The sequence below is a fragment of the Scyliorhinus torazame genome, chromosome 16 (genome assembly GCF_047496885.1).
Source record: "Scyliorhinus torazame isolate Kashiwa2021f chromosome 16, sScyTor2.1, whole genome shotgun sequence".
Classification (NCBI taxonomy): domain Eukaryota; kingdom Metazoa; phylum Chordata; class Chondrichthyes; order Carcharhiniformes; family Scyliorhinidae; genus Scyliorhinus; species Scyliorhinus torazame.
This window is the reverse complement of record NC_092722.1, coordinates 180035986-180052795: the sequence shown is the minus strand read 5'-3', so window position 1 is coordinate 180052795 and position 16810 is coordinate 180035986. Positions and strand designations below refer to the sequence as shown.

General features: G+C 53.3%; 1 protein-coding gene across 2 annotated transcripts in view; it reads left to right on the top strand.

Annotated features, from left to right (window-relative positions):
- Positions 1-16810, top strand: part of LOC140393265 (VPS10 domain-containing receptor SorCS1-like) — a 1354213-nt gene that overhangs the window by 1115694 nt on the left and 221709 nt on the right. For both annotated transcript variants that reach the window (XM_072479549.1, XM_072479548.1), the window contains exon 14: positions 3254-3361. In XM_072479549.1, the coding sequence (XP_072335650.1) occupies positions 3254-3361 (108 nt within the window). The remainder of the gene's footprint in view (positions 1-3253; positions 3362-16810) is intronic.

The window sequence follows — 16810 nt, the reverse complement described above, 5'->3', positions numbered from 1 at the left end:
CTCCCCCATTGCAGTCCGTGCTGGATTCCCACTCTCACCCATTGCTCTCCGTGCTGGATTCCCAGTCTCCCCCATTGCTGTCCGTGCTGGATTCCCAGTCACCTCCATTGCTGTCCGTGCTGGATTCCCAGTCTCCCCCATTGCTGTCCGTGCTGGATTCCCAGTCTCTCCCGTTGCTCTCCGTGCTGGATTCCCAGTCTCCCCCATTGCTCTCCGTGCTGGATTCCAAGTCTCCCCCATTGCTGTCCGTGCTGGATTCCCAGTCTCCCCCATTGCTGTCCGTGCTGGATTCCAAGTCTCCCCCATTGCTGTCCGTGCTGGATTCCCAGTCTCCCCCATTGCTCTCCGTGCTGGATTCCCAGTCTCCCCCATTGCTTTCCGTGCTGGATTCCCAGTCTCCCCCATTGTTGTCCTTGCTGGATTCCCAGTCTCCCTCATTGCTCTCTGTGCTGGATTCCCAGTCTCCCCCATTGCTCTCCGTGCTGGATTCCCAGTCTCCCCCATTGCTCTCTGTGCTGGATTCCCAGTCTCCCCCATTGCTCTCCGTGCTGGTTTCCCAGTCTCCCCCATTGCTGTGCGTGCTGGATTCCCAGTCTCCCCATTGCTCTCTGTGCTGGATTCCCAGTCTCCCCCATTGCTCTCCGTGCTGGTTTCCCAGTCTCCCCCATTGCTGTCCGTGCTGGATTCCCAGTCTCCCCCATTGCTCTCTGTGCTGGATTCCCAGTCTCCCCCATTGCTGTCCGTGCTGGATTCCCAGTCTCCCCCATGGCTCTCCGTGCTGGATCCCCAGTCTCCCCCATTGCTCTCCGTGCTGGATTCCCAGTCACCCCCATTGCTCTCTGTGCTGGATTCCCAGTCTCCCCCATTGCTCTCTGTGCTGGATTCCCAGCCTCCCCCATTGCTCTCCGTGCTGGATTCCCAGTCTCCCCCATGGCTCTCTGTGCTGGATTCCCAGTCTCCCCCATTACTCTCCGTGCTGATTTCCCAGTCTCCCCCATTGCTCTCTGTGCTGGATTCCCAGTCTCCCCCATTGCCCTCCGTGCTGGTTTCCCAGTCTCCCCCATTGCTGTCCGTGCTGGATTCCCAGTCTCCCCCATTGCTTTGCGTGCTGGATTCCCAGTCTCCCCCATTGCAGTCCGTGCTGGATTCCCACTCTCACCCATTGCTCTCCGTGCTGGATTCCCAGTCTCCCCCATTGCTGTCCTTGCTGGATTCCCAGTCACCCCCATTGCTGTCCGTGCTGGATTCCCAGTCTCCCCCATTGCTGTCCGTGCTGGATTCCCAGTCTCTCCCGTTGCTCTCCGTGCTGGATTCCCAGTCTCCCCCATTGCTCTCCGTGCTGGATTCCAAGTCTCCCCCATTGCTGTCCGTGCTGGATTCCCAGTCTCCCCCATTGCTCTCCGTGCTGGATTCCCAGTCTCCCCCATTGCTTTCCGTGCTGGATTCCCAGTCTCCCCCATTGTTGTCCTTGCTGGATTCCCAGTCTCCCTCATTGCTCTCTGTGCTGGATTCCCAGTCTCCCCCATTGCTCTCCGTGCTGGATTCCCAGTCTCCCCCATTGCTCTCTGTGCTGGATTCCCAGTCTCCCCCATTGCTCTCCGTGCTGGTTTCCCAGTCTCCCCCATTGCTGTCCGTGCTGGATTCCCAGTCTCCCCATTGCTCTCTGTGCTGGATTCCCAGTCTCCCCCATTGCTCTCCGTGCTGGTTTCCCAGTCTCCCCCATTGCTGTCCGTGCTGGATTCCCAGTCTCCCCCATTGCTCTCTGTGCTGGATTCCCAGTCTCCCCCATTGCTCTCCGTGCTGGATTCCCAGTCTCCCCCATTGCTCTCTGTGCTGGATTCCCAGTCACCCCCATTGCTCTCTGTGCTGGATTCCCAGTCTCCCCCATTGCTCTCCGTGCTGGATTCCCAGTCTCCCCCATTGCTCTCTGTGCTGGATTCCCAGTCACCCCCTTTGCTCTCCATGCTGGATTCCCAGTCTCCCCCATTGCTCTCCATGCTGGATTCCCAGTCACCCCCATTGCTCTCCATGCTGGATTCCCAGTCTCCCCCATTGCTCTCCGTGCTGGATTCCCAGTCTCCCCCATTGCTCTCTGTGCTGGATTCCTAACCTTCACCTTTTGGAAACTCCACTTGTCCAAACCTTTACAATGTGTATCTTGAGCTCATAAAGACCCCACGCAGGAGCACATTAGCACTTTGTCTTAGCGTGTATTGACCAATAGACCTTTGCTCTACAATGGTATTGAAGGAGATAGTGCCAAGGAGTTGAGATACAGAGCAGCCATGATCTCACTAAGTGGTAGGACAGGCTTGAGTGCCTGAATGGCCTACGCATGTTCCCATGTGAAGAGGAACCATATAAATGAAAGATTCTCGGCGGGATCTTCCAGACTCGCCCGCTCGTGGGATTTACCAGTGTCACTAAAATCAATGGACCTCTGTCTGGCATGCGGCATCCACCATGGCCGGGCTGGAAAGTCCCACCCACTGTTTTGTTTATTTTGCTGCAATATTTGAGGGAGAATATTTGTTATTCCTGCCTGTGTTCAAGTATATTGTTTTAGTCTTCTACAAGGGCCATTGAGTTATCAGCCTTTTTTTTGGGGGGGGGGGGCGGCGCGGTTAGGGGAGGACTTGTTCACCTTTAGTTAGATTTCAATGTAGGTTGGTTGATTCTTGGTCAAGGAGGCCAAGGGCCTTCTCCATTAGGCCTTGTCTGTGATTTGGGGGCGTATTGCGAATGAAAATGTTCACTGGACAGACTGGAATGGAGGCCCCGAACCGTTTCACCTCATATTCCCTGGCTACCGTTGACAGCTGCCCATTACATCGTCTCACACTCGCCGTGGCAACCAATTTCACCTTTCCCAAGCATGAAAAGGGCAAGGCTGACCTCAGTCCTGTTTGAGAAAAAAAGGGTGAAATTGTGTTTATTTTAAGAGTCGGGTCAATCAAAACAGCAGAACTTCAAAATCAAATATTACAGATCAGAGCTACTTAACAAGACTAAAGCCTGCTGCCGCCAGCCTGCTATTTTGATTGGCTGGCTGCAGTTTCCATGGTGACACATAGAAGCCTTCCTTCAATCTTCATCTTTTAAAATCGGAGCAATCAAAGAACCACTGATAGGACATCTACTGTAACATGGAACAAGAGGCAGGGTGATTACTCGTGGTTTACTCAATGCTTTTCATGCTGCTGCTCTTTTTACTCACTAACACTCTTTGTTATGATTTGTTTGTTGTAACCAGGCTGAGCTTTGACGAAGGTCGATCCTGGAGTAAATACAGCTTCACTTCAGTCCCTCTCTTCGTAGACGGAGTCCTGGGTGAGCCTGGAGAGGAGACTCTGGTGATGACGTAAGTAGAGAACGTTTTATTTCACTGTTTCAACCCAAAGCAAAAAAAAACCTTCCCAAAAAGTACACCCACTTCATAAAATTTTTTAAATTACGTTGTACAGTTTAATTTTGACAAATACAATTCCGTTCAATGCAGTTTGTGGCCGTGTGAGGTGCTCGTCTGCACTTAAAAGTGCGGGCTACAATAAACATGTACATTTTGTGTTAAACATTCTGCGGTTCAAACAGCCCAAGAGGGTTTTACTTGGTTTCCATCCCCTCGGTGTCCCGTGGTGGCCTTTCCCCGCCCAGTCTTTGTGGCCTGAGCTTTAGTGTGTGGTAAACCACGGTTACACCTGTATTAGGTGATGTAAAGAAGGACCTGTACTACAGGTTCGCCGGTAGCCCCTGCCTGCTGGCTCCGCCCAGTAGGAGGAGTATAAATATGCATGTCCTCTATTCAGCAGCCATTTCGCCAGCTGCTGTGGGAGGCCACACATCTTACTGCAATAAAGCCACAGTTGTATCCAACCTGAGTCTTTGTACAATTGCTCGTGCATCAATTTATTGCAGTAAGATTTTCTATAAGATGGACCTCTGAATCGAACCAGATCGCCTGCAGCTGGATCCGCAATCGAGCAACGCCAGAAAGGACGTTAATCACTGGCTAGCCTGCTTCGAGGCCAATATCAACTCAGCAACCACCCCTCTGACGGAGGCTCAGAAGATACAGATCCTGTACTCAAGGTTGAGCTCCAGCGTGTTTCTGCTGATCCAGGACGCCCCGAACTATGCAAACGCCATGGCGCTCCTCAAAGAAAACTACGCACAGAAAGCGAACACACTCTTCGCCAGGCACGCACTCGCCACTCGCTTTCCACTCCCTGGTGAGTCCGTAGAAGACTTCTGGCGGGCCCTAATCCCACTCGTCCGGGACTGTGACTGTCAGGCCGTTACGGCCACCGAACATTCTAACCTTCTTATGCGCGATGCTTTTGTAACGGGGATTGGGTCGGACCTCATTCGCCAAAGGCTGCTTGAAGGGGCCACGCTCGACCTAGCGGGGACTAAGAAGCTAGCACTCTCCATGGCGGTTGCCTCAAGTAATGCTCAGGCCTACCCCTCTGGCCGCGCTGCCCACCCCTCCTATCCCTCGTGTACCCCACAAACGGCCGCCCCAGCCGGGGCTTTACCCAGCCAATACGCCTGCGCCACACGCCAATCCGCCCACCCCGGGGGTCCCCGATGTTACTTCTGCGGCCAGCAGAAGCACCCTCGCCAACGCTGCCTAGCCCACGCTGCCATTTGCAAGGCTTGCAGCAAAAGGGCCACTTCGCTGCGGTGTGCCAGGCCCGCGCAGTCGCCGCTATAGCCTCCTCCCCCCTGACCCACACACAATGGGCGCCGCCACCTTCGCCCCGGATCATGCGCGGCCAGTGGGCGCCTCCATCTTCACCTTCCCGGACCACGCGCAGCCAGTGGGCGCCGCCATCTTCACGTCCCAGGGCCTCGAGCGGCCAGTGGGCGCCGCCATCTCCTCCCCCGCAGTCCACGTGCGGCCCATGGGTGCCACCACCTTGTCCAGCCCCCACAACGTGCGGCCCATGGGCGCCGCCATTTTGTCCCCCGCGGGATCTTCAGGTGCGGCCATCTTGTCTTCCCCACGGGGCATGGACGCCGACAACATTCCACGACCTGGGCCCCCCACGCTCTCCATCTTCGGAAGCCAGCGACGACCAACTGCAGCTCGCCTCAGTGACGCTCAACCAGTCTCGTCCACACAACCTGGCCACCGCCTCGACTACGGTGAAAATCAACGGCCACGTGACCTCTTGCCTGCTGGACTCCGGGAGCATCGAAAGCTTCATCCACCCGGATACGGTAAGGCGCTGCCCCCTGGCGGTCCACCCCGCCAATCAAAGAATCTTCCTGGCCTCCGGATCCCATTCCGTCCCGATCCGGGGTTCTGCACGGTCACTCTCATGGTCCAGGGCGTAGAATTCAGCAGCTTCCGCCTCTACGTCCTTCCTAATCTCTGCACTGCACTACTACTAGGCCTGGACCTCCAGTGCAATCTCCAGAGCCTCACCCTCAAATTCGGCGGGCCCCTACCTCCCCTCACTGTGTGGGACCTCGCGACCCTAAAGGTCGACCCACCCTCCCTCTTTGCCAATCTAACTTCGGATTGCAAACCCGTTGCCACCAGGAGCAGATGGTACAGCACCCAGGACAAGACCTTCATCAGGTCCGATGTCCAGCGGCTGCTTCGGGACGGCATCATCGAGGCCAACAACAGCCCCTGGAGAGCTCAAGTGGTACATAGAACATAGAACCATACAGCACAGAACAGGCCTTTCGGCCCTCGATGTGCCGGGCATTGTCCGAAACCAAGATCAAGCTATCCCACACATGTCATTCTGGTGTGCTCCATGTGCCTATCCAAGAACCGCTTGAAAGGTCCTAAAGTGTCCGACTCCACTATCACAGCAGGCAGTCCATCCACACCCTAACCACTCTCTGAGTAAAGAACCTACCTCGGACATCCCTCCTACATCTCCCACCCTGAATCTTATAGTTACGCCCCCTTGTAACAGCTACATCCACCCGAGGAAATAGTCTCTGAACGTCCACTCTACCTATCCCCCTCATTATCTTATAAACCTCTATTAAGTCACATCTCATCCTCCTCCGCTCCAAAGAGAAAAGCCCTAGCTCCCTCAACCTTTCATCAAAAGACCTATCCTGCAAACCAGGCAGCATCCTGGTAAATCTCCTTTGCACCCTTTCCAATGCTTCCACATCCTTCCTATAATGAGGTGATCAGAACTGCACACAATACTCCAAATGTGGTCTCACCAGGGTCATGTATAGTTGCAGCATAACCCTGCAGCTCTTAAACTCAAGCCCCCTGTTAATAAACGCTAACACACTATAAGCCTTCTTCATGGCTCTATCCACTTGAGTGGCAACCTTCAGAGATCTGTGGACATGAACCCCAAGATCTCTCTGTTCCTCCACATTCCTCAGAACCCTGCCGTTGACCCTGTAATCCGCATTCAAATTTTTTCTACCAAAATGAATCACCTCGCACTTATCAGGGTTAAACTCCATCTGCCATTTTTCTTCCCAGCTCTGCACCCTATCAATGTCTCTTTGCAGCCTACAACAGCCCTCCACCTCATCCACTACTCCACCAATCTTAGTGTCATCAGCAAATTTACTGACCCACCCTTCAGCCCCCTCTTCCAAGTCATTGATAAAAATCACAAATAGCAGAGGACCCAGCACTGATCCCTATGGTACACCGCTGGTAACTGGTCTCCAGTCTGAACATTTTCTATCCACCACCACCCTCTGTCTTCTATGTGATAGCCAGTTACTTATCCAATTAGCCAAATTTCCCTCTATCCCACACCTCCTTACTTTCTTCATGAGCCGACCATGGGAACCTTATCAAATGCCTTACTAAAACCCATGTATACGACATCAACTGCTCTACCTTCATCTACACACTTAGCTACCTCCTCAAAGAATTCAATCAATTTGTGAGGCAAGACCTACCCTTCACAAATCCGTGTTGACTATCCCGGATTAAGCTGCATCTTTCCAAATGGTCATAAATCCTATCCTTCAGGACCTTTTCCATTAACTTACCGACCACCGAAGTAAGGCTAACCGGCCTTTAATTACCAGGGTCATTCCTATTCCCTTTCTTGAACAGAGGAACAACATTCGGCACTCTCCAGTCCTCTGGCACTATCCCCGGGGACAGCGAGGACCCAAAGATCAAAGCCAAAGGCTCTGCAATCTTATCCCTTGCCTCCCAAAGAATCCTTGGATATATCCCATCTGGCCCAGAGGACTTGTCATCCCTCAGGTTTTTCAAAATTGCTAATACATCCTTCCTCAGAACATCTACCTCCTCCAGCCTACCCGCCTGAATCACACTCTCATCCTCAAAAACATGGCCCCTCTCCTTTGTGAACACTGAAGAAAAGTATTCATTCAACGCCTCTCCTATTTCTTCTGACTCCATGCACAAGTTCCCACTACTGTCCTTGACCAGCCCTACCATCACCCTGGTCATTCTTTTATTTCTCACATAAGAGTAAAAAGCCTTGGGGTTTTCCTTGATCCGACCCGCCAAAGACTTCTCATGCCCCCTCCGAGCTCTCCTAAGCCCTTTTTTCAGCTCATTCCTTGCTACCTTGTAACCCTCCAGCGACTCTACTGAACCTTGTTTTCTCATCCTTACATACGCTTCCTTTTTCCTCTTGACAAGACATTCAACCTCTCTTGTGAACCATGGTTCCCTCACACGGCCATTTCCTCCCTGCCTGACAGGGACATGCCTATCAAGGGCATGCAGTAGTCGTTAAAACTGGGGAGAAGCACAGAATGGTCGTGGACTACAGCCAGACCATCAATCGGTACACGCAGCTCGACGCGTACCCCCTCCCACGCATATCTGAAATGGTCAATCAGATTGCGCAGTACCGGGTCTTCTCAACGATGGACCTAAAATCCACCGACCACCAGTTCCCCATTCGTAAATTGGACCGTCCATACACTGCTTTCGAGGCGAACGGTCATCTCTATCACTTCCTCAGGGTTCCCTTCAGCGTCACTAACGGGGTCTCGGTCTTCCAAAGGGAGATGGACCGAATGGTCAACCGGTACAGTTTGCAGGCCACCTTTCCGTACCTAGACAATGTCACCATCTGCGGCCATGATCAGCAGGACCACGATGCCAACTTTGCTAAATTCCTCCGCACCGCCACTCTCCTCAACCTCACCTACAACAAGGAGAAGTGTGTGTTCAGCACAGCCCGCCTAGCCATCCTCGAGTATGTGGTACAGAACGGAGCTCTGGGGCCCGATCCAGACCGCATGCACCCCCTCATGGAGCTTCCCCTCACGCACTGCCGCAAGGCCCTCAAACGCTGCCAGGGGTTCTTCTCCTACTACGCCCAGTGAGTCCCAAACTATGCGGACAAGGCCCACCCACTCATTCAGTCCACCCACTTTCCCCTTACGGCCGAGGCACAACAGGCTTTCGCCCGTATCAGAGCTGATATAGCCAAGGCCGGGATGTACGCAGTAGACGAGACACTGCCCTTCCAAGTAGAAAGCGACGCATCAGACGTCGCACTTGCCGCCACCCTCAACCAGGCAGGCAGACCCGTGGCATTCTTTTCCCGCACCCTTCATGCCTCAGAAATTCGGCACTCGTCCGTCGGAAAAGAGGCCCAAGCTATCGTTGAAGCTATGCGGCATTGGAGGCATTACCTGGCCGGCAGGAGATTCACTCTCCTCACTGACCAACGGTCGGTAGCCTTCATGTTCAACAACACGCCGCGGGGCAAGATCAAAAATGATAAAATCTTGCGGTGGAGAATCGAGCTCTCCACCTATAATTACGAGATTCTGTATCGCCCCGGCAAACTCAACGAGCCCCCAGACGCCCTATCCCGATGTACATGTGCCAGCGCACAAGTAGACCGACTCCAGGCCCTACACAACAGCCTTTGTCACCCGGGAGTCACACGGTTGTACCATTTTGTCAAGGCTCGCAATCTGCCCTACTCCGTCGAGGAAGTACGAACAGTCACCAGGGACTGCCAGGTCTGTGCAGATTGCAAGCCGCACTTCTACCGGCCAGACTGTGCACGCCTGGTGAAGGCCTCCCGCCCCTTTGAACACCTCAGCGTGGATTTCAAAGGGCCCCGCCCCTCCACCGACCGTAACACGTATATTCTCAGTGTGGTCGATGAGTACTCCAAGTTCCCCTTCGCCATCCCCTGCCCCAATATAACGTCTTCCACCATCATCAAGGCCCTCAACACAATGTTCGCTCTGTTCGGCTTCCCCGCTTACATCCACAGTGACGGGGATCCTCATTCATGAGTGATGAGCTGCGTCAGTTCCTGCTCAGTAGGGGTATCGCCTCCAGCAGGACGGCCAGCTATAACCCCCGGGGAAACGGGCAGGTAGAGAGGGAGAACGGGACGGTTTGGAGGGCCGTCCAACTGGCCCTATGGTCCAGGAACCTCCCAGCCTCTCGCTAGCAGGAGGTCCTCCCTGATTCACTACACTCCATCCGTTCAGTACTGTGCACCGCTACGAATAATACACCCCATGAACGTCCTTTTGCCTTCCCCAGGAAGTCCACGTCCGGGGTGTCGCTCCCGACTTGGCTCGCAGCTCCAGGACCGGTCCTGCTCCGTAGGCACGTCCGACTCCACAAGGCGGATCCGTTGGTGGATAGGGTGCACTTGCTCCATGCCAACCCCCAGTATGCCTATGTGGCGTACCCCGACGGCTGCCAGGATACTGTCTCCCTCAGCGACCTGGCACCAGCAGGTTCCACTCATACACACTTCCCCGGCCCGGCATCACCCTCCCGTTCCCCCGCGTTCCCAACATTAACCCCACCAGGACCATCCCTCCTTCCCCTGCCCACACAAGAGGATGAAGAGGATTTTGGCACGCACCCAGGGTCAGCCGACGTCAGGCCAGCTCCGACGTCGCCAGCATCGACATCGCCGCCACCGTTACATCGCTCCCAGCAGAACGTCAAGGCACCAGACCGGTTGAATCTCTAACTGGCACCGGACTTTCAAAAGACATTTTTTTCTCTCCTAATAAAACACTGTACATTAATTCACTACTGTATATAGATCTCCACCACCCCCGCCGGACTCATTTTTAACAGGGGGTGAATGTGGTAAACCACTGTTACACCTGTATTAGGTGATGTAAGGTAGGACCTGTACGACAGGTTCGCCGGTAGCCCCTGCCTGCTGGCTCGGCCCAGTAGGAGGAGTATAAATATGCGTGTCCTCTATTCAGCAGCCATTTCGCCAGCTGCTGTGGGAGGCCACACATTTTACTGCAAAAAGCCACAGGTGTATCCAACCTGCGTCTTTGTACAATTGATCGTGCATCACAGGGCACCCCTCAGCATGGAGCTAAAGGAGCTCGGAATGTGCCAGTCTGCAACACTCGGTCATGAACAGCTCTTTGCACTGGAAGATCAACAGGTTTTAGACATATTGGTTATCATGTGTGCTGAGCTTAAAGGAACAATTTGCCTTAATACAGTGCCCTTCTTGACCCGAGGACAAGGCACTTCACAGCTAATGTATTAGTTTTGAAATGTAGGACAGGATTCTCCGTTCGAGAGACAATGGATAGGATTCTTGGCTTTCCAACGCCAAAATCATATTTGGTGTTCGGGCGGGGAATCCCTTTTGACTCCGAAATCGGGGGCGGCATCTCTTTTCGGATGCTCCGCCCCGTCCAAAATGGAGTCATCGGTGCGTCACCTGAGGTCCTCCCCCTTTTGCCCCGCCCCCGAGGGGCCGACTCCCCTACGGCGTGGGACACGTGTGTTCTTGTGTTTTCGTCAACCTCGCATGGCGGCTGCGGACTGTGCCACAGTCAGGGGCGGGGGGAGCCATTCCACTGGCCGGGGGGGGGGGGGAGGGGAGCCTTTGGCTGCTGGGGGTTTGTCTGGTGGTGGCGAGGGGCGGGGGGGGTTACAGGGGGCACTATTTGGCAGGCTGGATCCACGCACCGCCGGCGCCATGTTGTATGACGCAAGCGCTGCAGGTCATGACCGTGCGCTAGCGCAGCCACCGATCCGGCAATTCTCTGGCCGTTTCTGTCGGGAACGCCGGGGGTTTTGCGTGGCGCGGCTGCTAGCCCCCCACCATGTTTAGCACCGATGCAGGGGCGGCGGCTACTTTTTCATCGCATAAGTAGACACTTCCTCCGGACAGAGCCTGAAAATCGAAGAATCCAGCTGGAGTTGGGATTCATCTCCAACGGTCTCCCGCTGGAGGTGAATCGCTTCCATTTCGCCCTGCCGCTGGGAGAGGCGCCCAGAAGCGATTCAGTGTCCCTTGCCATGCAAATTCATGCGTGGCAGGGATCGCGAGGGATTCTGTCGTGAATCACGCTATCGGGCTGCCAGTTTAAGTGGGCAGCCCAATAAGGATGTCCAGCGGCTGATCCCCCTACCCCCTGCAGAGCAAACCCTGCCTCCCCCCTGCTACAAATAGGGCCACCTTTCACCGCCCCCACCCGCACCCCCAGCACAGGAATCTCTAGGTCATCCCCTCCCCACCCCGCAGAACACATGTATGAGGGTGACTCAACACCCCACTGACCTCCCCCCCCCAACTGACCCCTCCCATTGACCACCACCAGAGGCCCCCACCATAACAGGGAACCCCCTAACAAAGAATCCCCTATAACAGGGAACCCCCAATAACAGGAACCCCTGCCCCATAGCAGAGAATATCACATATCAGAGAACCCCCCATAACAGGGAACACCCCATTGCAGAGAGAGGTTCTGTGTTGGAGGGTCTTAGGCGCGGGCGTTTGGTGGCGACTCTGGTGGGTGTCTTTGGTGGAGATCCCTGGTGGGGATCCCTGATGGGGTCTCTGGTGGGGGTCTCTGATGGGGGTCTCTAATGGGCGTCTCTGATGGGGGTCTCTGGTGGGTGTCTCTCGTGGGGGACTCTGGTGGGATCCTCTGGTAGGGGTCTCTAATTGAGGTCTTTAGTGTTGGAGTGTGGTATAGGGGTCTAATGGGGGTCTCTGGTGGGGGGGAGGGGATCTGATAGGAGTCCCTTGGTGGCAGTCTCTGATGGTCTCAGAGACCCCCATCAGAGACCCCTACCGGAGTCCCCCACCTGGCTCCCCGCCAAAGACACCCACCAGAGTCGCCACCAAACACCCGCGCCCAAGACCCTCCAACACAGAACCCCTCTCTGATGGCTGTCTCTGGTGGGGAGCTGGGGGTTGGGGTGGGCAGGATTTGCATTATGGGGGGGGAGGGGGTCCTCCGATGGAATTTGGGGGCGCCTACTTTGAATACTTCCCGCCTTGGCCCACCACGAGGTCCCGTGCGTCAGGAGCACGTGGTAAATACTTAAACCAATCCACATCCGCATGAATCCTGACCCAAAGGTCTGGAGAATCACAAGATGTGTGGAGAATTCGGTGTCCAGCCCGTCAATAGCTGGCGCTAGCGCGGGATGCGAACCGCGATGCCGCTGCAGGCGGGGACTGGAGCATTGGAAACCGATTCTCACTGGGCATCGATTCCATTTTTCCCATAACGCTGGATTCTGCGCTGTATCGGAAACTCCACTCCTGGCGACGGCAGCAGAGATTCCAGCCCGCGGCCTCTGTTGCAAGATAAAGGAACATGTCAGCCAATTTGTGTCCACAGCAAGGTTCCGTCAAACACCAATGAGTAACTAATCTGTTCTGTGTGCTGCTGTTTGAAGGATAAATATCGGGCACAATAGTATCCTTGGTCTTTGAACAGTGCCATGGGGTCAACATCCACTTGAGGGGTTAGATGGAGCCTCAATTCAATATTGTGTCCAAAGGGTGACGGCTCTGACATTGCAGCACTCCCTCATCACTGCATTGAGGTTTCAGGTGGATTATATACTTAAGGCTTTAGATTGGAGCTTGTACCCATGAGCTGACCCAGAGATGAGAGTGCTACCGCTAGGCCAATCAGAAGCACCAGACTGCTCAGAGGAAGCATTCAGTTTTTGTTTGGTGAAGTGAGTGCTGATGTGGGACATTAAATTGTTCTGGTTTTCAGGTCCGGTTAGACTTCCTCTTCAGGTAGGGTGCTGTTTAATAGCAAGATTTAAGGGAAGAGGTTTATGGACGGCATTAGTACCAAGAGCAACCTGCTCAGGAAACATGTCACTGTTGGTCTATTGGTGCCCATGAGTAGCTTGTGTTGGACTAGAATTTGCTCCAGTGAAGACAGAGGAACACAGTCTGCTCCAGGCTGGAACTAGACCGGACAGGACATCTTCCAATAAGGACTTCTGACCATACTGACCCCAATTCCAAGCAGATCCAAGTGCACCAGGCCGGAATGCTTAGGATTTAGCCCCATTTAGCAATAAACATTTGAGGCTTTCTAGATTCTGAAGGAGGTTTGAAGGGTCGACACTCTGAGGTGGTTTTCCAGGGTTGAGGAAACAAGAACATGGGGGTACAGTCTCGGAACAAAGAGGCCAATCATTTAGGACTGAGATGAGGAGAAATTTCTTCATAAAAGGGCTGTGATTCTTTGGAATTCTGTACCCTGGAGGCTGCTTTGCTGAGCCTGAAATTGAGGCTCTTTGGGTCAGAGTAGGGGGAATGGGGCCAATCTGTGTCGGGTCTCATTGCTAACATTGTTCCTGTATATAACAACAGTCGTTGGTGAGTGAAGATAAAGCAAGTAAAGGCTATTAATGAATTGAAATCAAAAGTGAAATTGTTGGAAGTACCCAGCAGATCATGCAGCATCCGTGGAACGAGAAACAGAATTAACGTTTGGAGTCCAATATGTTTCTTCGGAATTCCATCAGAACAGTTCCGATGAAAAGTGGGACCTGCTGACTTTTCCTCACACTTCCTGGGCTTGATTCTCCGATTGCCGACACCGAAGTCGCGTTCAGCGATTGGCCGGAGAATCCGATTTAACTCCAGAATTGGGGGTGGGGCCATTTTTCAGAGGCTCCGCCCCCTCATAAACGGCGTCATCGGTGAGTACACCGCACGCCGTTGGGACGGCCTCAGGACGCCACCCGACGCCCTCCCCCGATGCTCCGCCCCCGACGGGCCGACTTCCCGACATCGTGGGTCGCGTGTGCTCACAGTTTTCGGGGGGGCCTCACGTGGCAGCTGCGGACCGTGTCCAGCGCTGCCACAGTCGAGAGGGGGCCGTTCAGGGGGGGTTCAGTGGGGGCCTGTGGGACTGGTGGGTGGTGGTCCGGGCATGGCGAGTGGGGTTACAGGGGGGCACTAACTGGTAGGCCGGGTCCGCACGCCATGTTGTACGGCGCGACCGTTGCAGGTCACCACCATGTGCATGTGCGGCCACGAACCCGGCAATTCTTCGTCCGTCTCTGCGGGTGAAGCCGGTACATGGTGCGGTTGCTAGCCCCCCACCGGGTAGAACATCGGTGCAGGGGCGACATCGACCTTTTTGGTCGTAAGACTAGACACAAAGTCCGGACATAGCTTCAAAATCGGAGAATCCAGCCTCAGATCTCCAGCACCTGCGGTATTTTGCTGTTGTTGTGAAGTAAAGCTTCCCTCAAGTTGTATTAAAGTCTCTGATCTCCCTTTGCTGATATAAAGATGTAAAGAGCCAGAGAGGTAAAACATGATTGCGACATATAGTTATTCCTCGGAGGGAAACAAATGAAAGGGCTCCAGGAAGCAAAGTTGTAAGTCAGGAGGGAATAGCGAAAGCAATCGCAGAATGAAGCAATCTGCTTTGAGCTTGGAATCTGTGATCTCTGCTAGCTGCCTCCCATCTGCAGGAAGCACTTGGAATATCTGAGTGATTGGCAACCATCAGGTTTGAACAAGGACAAACTATTTACTGGAACAATTACTGTCACCAACACTGGACTAGTGTGCGGCCGATTCCAGCCCCACTTTATAATAATAATCTTTATTATCATAAGTAGGCTTACAGTAACACTGCAAAGAAGTTACTGGGAAAAGCCCCTCGTCGCCACATTCTAGCACCTGTTCGGGTACACTGAGGGAGAATTCAGAATGTCCAATTTACCTAACGCACATCTTTCAGGACTTGTGGGAGGAAACCGGAGCACCCGGAGGAGACCCACGCAGGCACGGGGAGAACGTGCAGACTCTGCACAGAAAGTGACCCAGCCGGGGATTGAACCTGGGACCCTGGCCATGTGAAGCCACAGTGCTAACCACTGTGCTGCCATCATGCCCCGTACTAGACCCACAGTCGCAATGTAAGTGAAATTGAATGTTATTTTAAAGTACCCAAGTTGCTTGGCTGAGCCCAATAATCTCATAGAATCCCTATAGTAGAGAAGGAGGTCATTCGGCCCATCTGAGTCTGCACCGGCTCTCTGAAAGAGCACCCTATCTCAGCCCAGTTCCCCCGCCATATCCCTGTAACCCTACTTGACCTCGGAGGGGCAATTTAGCATGGCCAATCCACCTAACCTGCCCACCTTTGGACTGTGGGAGGAGACCGAAGCACCCAGAGGAAACCCACGCAGACACATGGAGAATGTGTAAACTCCACACAGTCACCCAAGGCCTGAATTGATCCTGGGTCCCTGGCGCTATGAGGCAGCAGTGCCAACCACTGCGCCGCCAGGTTTGTAACTTTAACACAAGGAACCTTTTATTATGTACAGTATTCTAATTATAGAGGCAAAGATGTACAAGTGGCTATTTTATACCCCTTCCGAACAGGGATGTCCGCACTCAGCCCCCAGGATCCATACGCTACAGCCTGACTGGCCGATCAGGTCACATGAGCCTTGGAAAGCTCATCCATTTAGGTTGGAGAAGTTGGGACTGTTTTCCTTGGAGAAGAGAAGGTTGAGAGTAGATTTGAGAGAGGTCGACAGAAGGTCGACAAAATCATGTGGGGCCTGGAAAGAGTAGACAGTGAACTGCTGTTCCCACTGGGGGAAGCATTGAGAGTCAAAGGGCATAGACTCAATGTGATTGTCAAAAGAAGCAACGGAGACATCAGAAAAAAACATTTATCTCGTAGAGAGTGGTCGGGATCTGGAATCCACTGCCTGGAAGTGAAGTCAGGTTACATTGAAACATCCAAAAGGATTATTTTCGGAAAAGGAAGAATGTTCAGGCTGAATGGCCTCTTCCCGTGCCATAACAATTCAACGGGAAAAAAACTTGGAACTAACTTCTGAACCATTCAACTGAACACACACTTAGCGAAATTAGGAAAGTTAGTCAGCTTGATATTAGCGGGATTCAGAAGCTGGCAGCTATGGGGAGCGCACTTGCACACACACACCTGGATCCAGGATTGTTAAGAGTTAAGACGAGTGACTTAAATGAAAAGGAAGACCCTCATTTGTATACTGAATTTCACAGCCTCCTAAAGGGACTTGCAGCCAACCAAGAGCTTTGAATTGTTAAATGCATGTTTGGGAGCACGAGAAGGAGCTGCAGTAAAATGGAATTTGCAGCGAGGGATGAAGGTGAGCGAGAGAGAAAGTTAAAACATTTTGGTGTGCAGAATGGGGACTCAGAACACCAAATCGTACCAGATGGGTTGTTACGGCTGCTGCAGAAAACCCTTCGACTGAGGGAATCCCAGAATTGGAGCACTGGAACCCAAAGTAAAGGGTTGGATGGCCATTTCTTTTTATCACCTAGTTTGGACTGTCACCATAGAGCAAGAAAAATGTTCCACTTAATGTCAACTCTGCGGGGATTCCAGAAAGTAGAACCGCTTTACCTTGTGATGCTCAAGCTGACTGTGTCTCCTTCTGCTGATCGCTGATACAGCTAGCACAAGTTGAGATATGCTGGGCCAAACCTTCAACTGAACTGAATATTACAGCAGCTTCTGGGATTTTGAGAAATTGCTCAGGGCATTTCCTGACTTTGCACAACACTGTAAA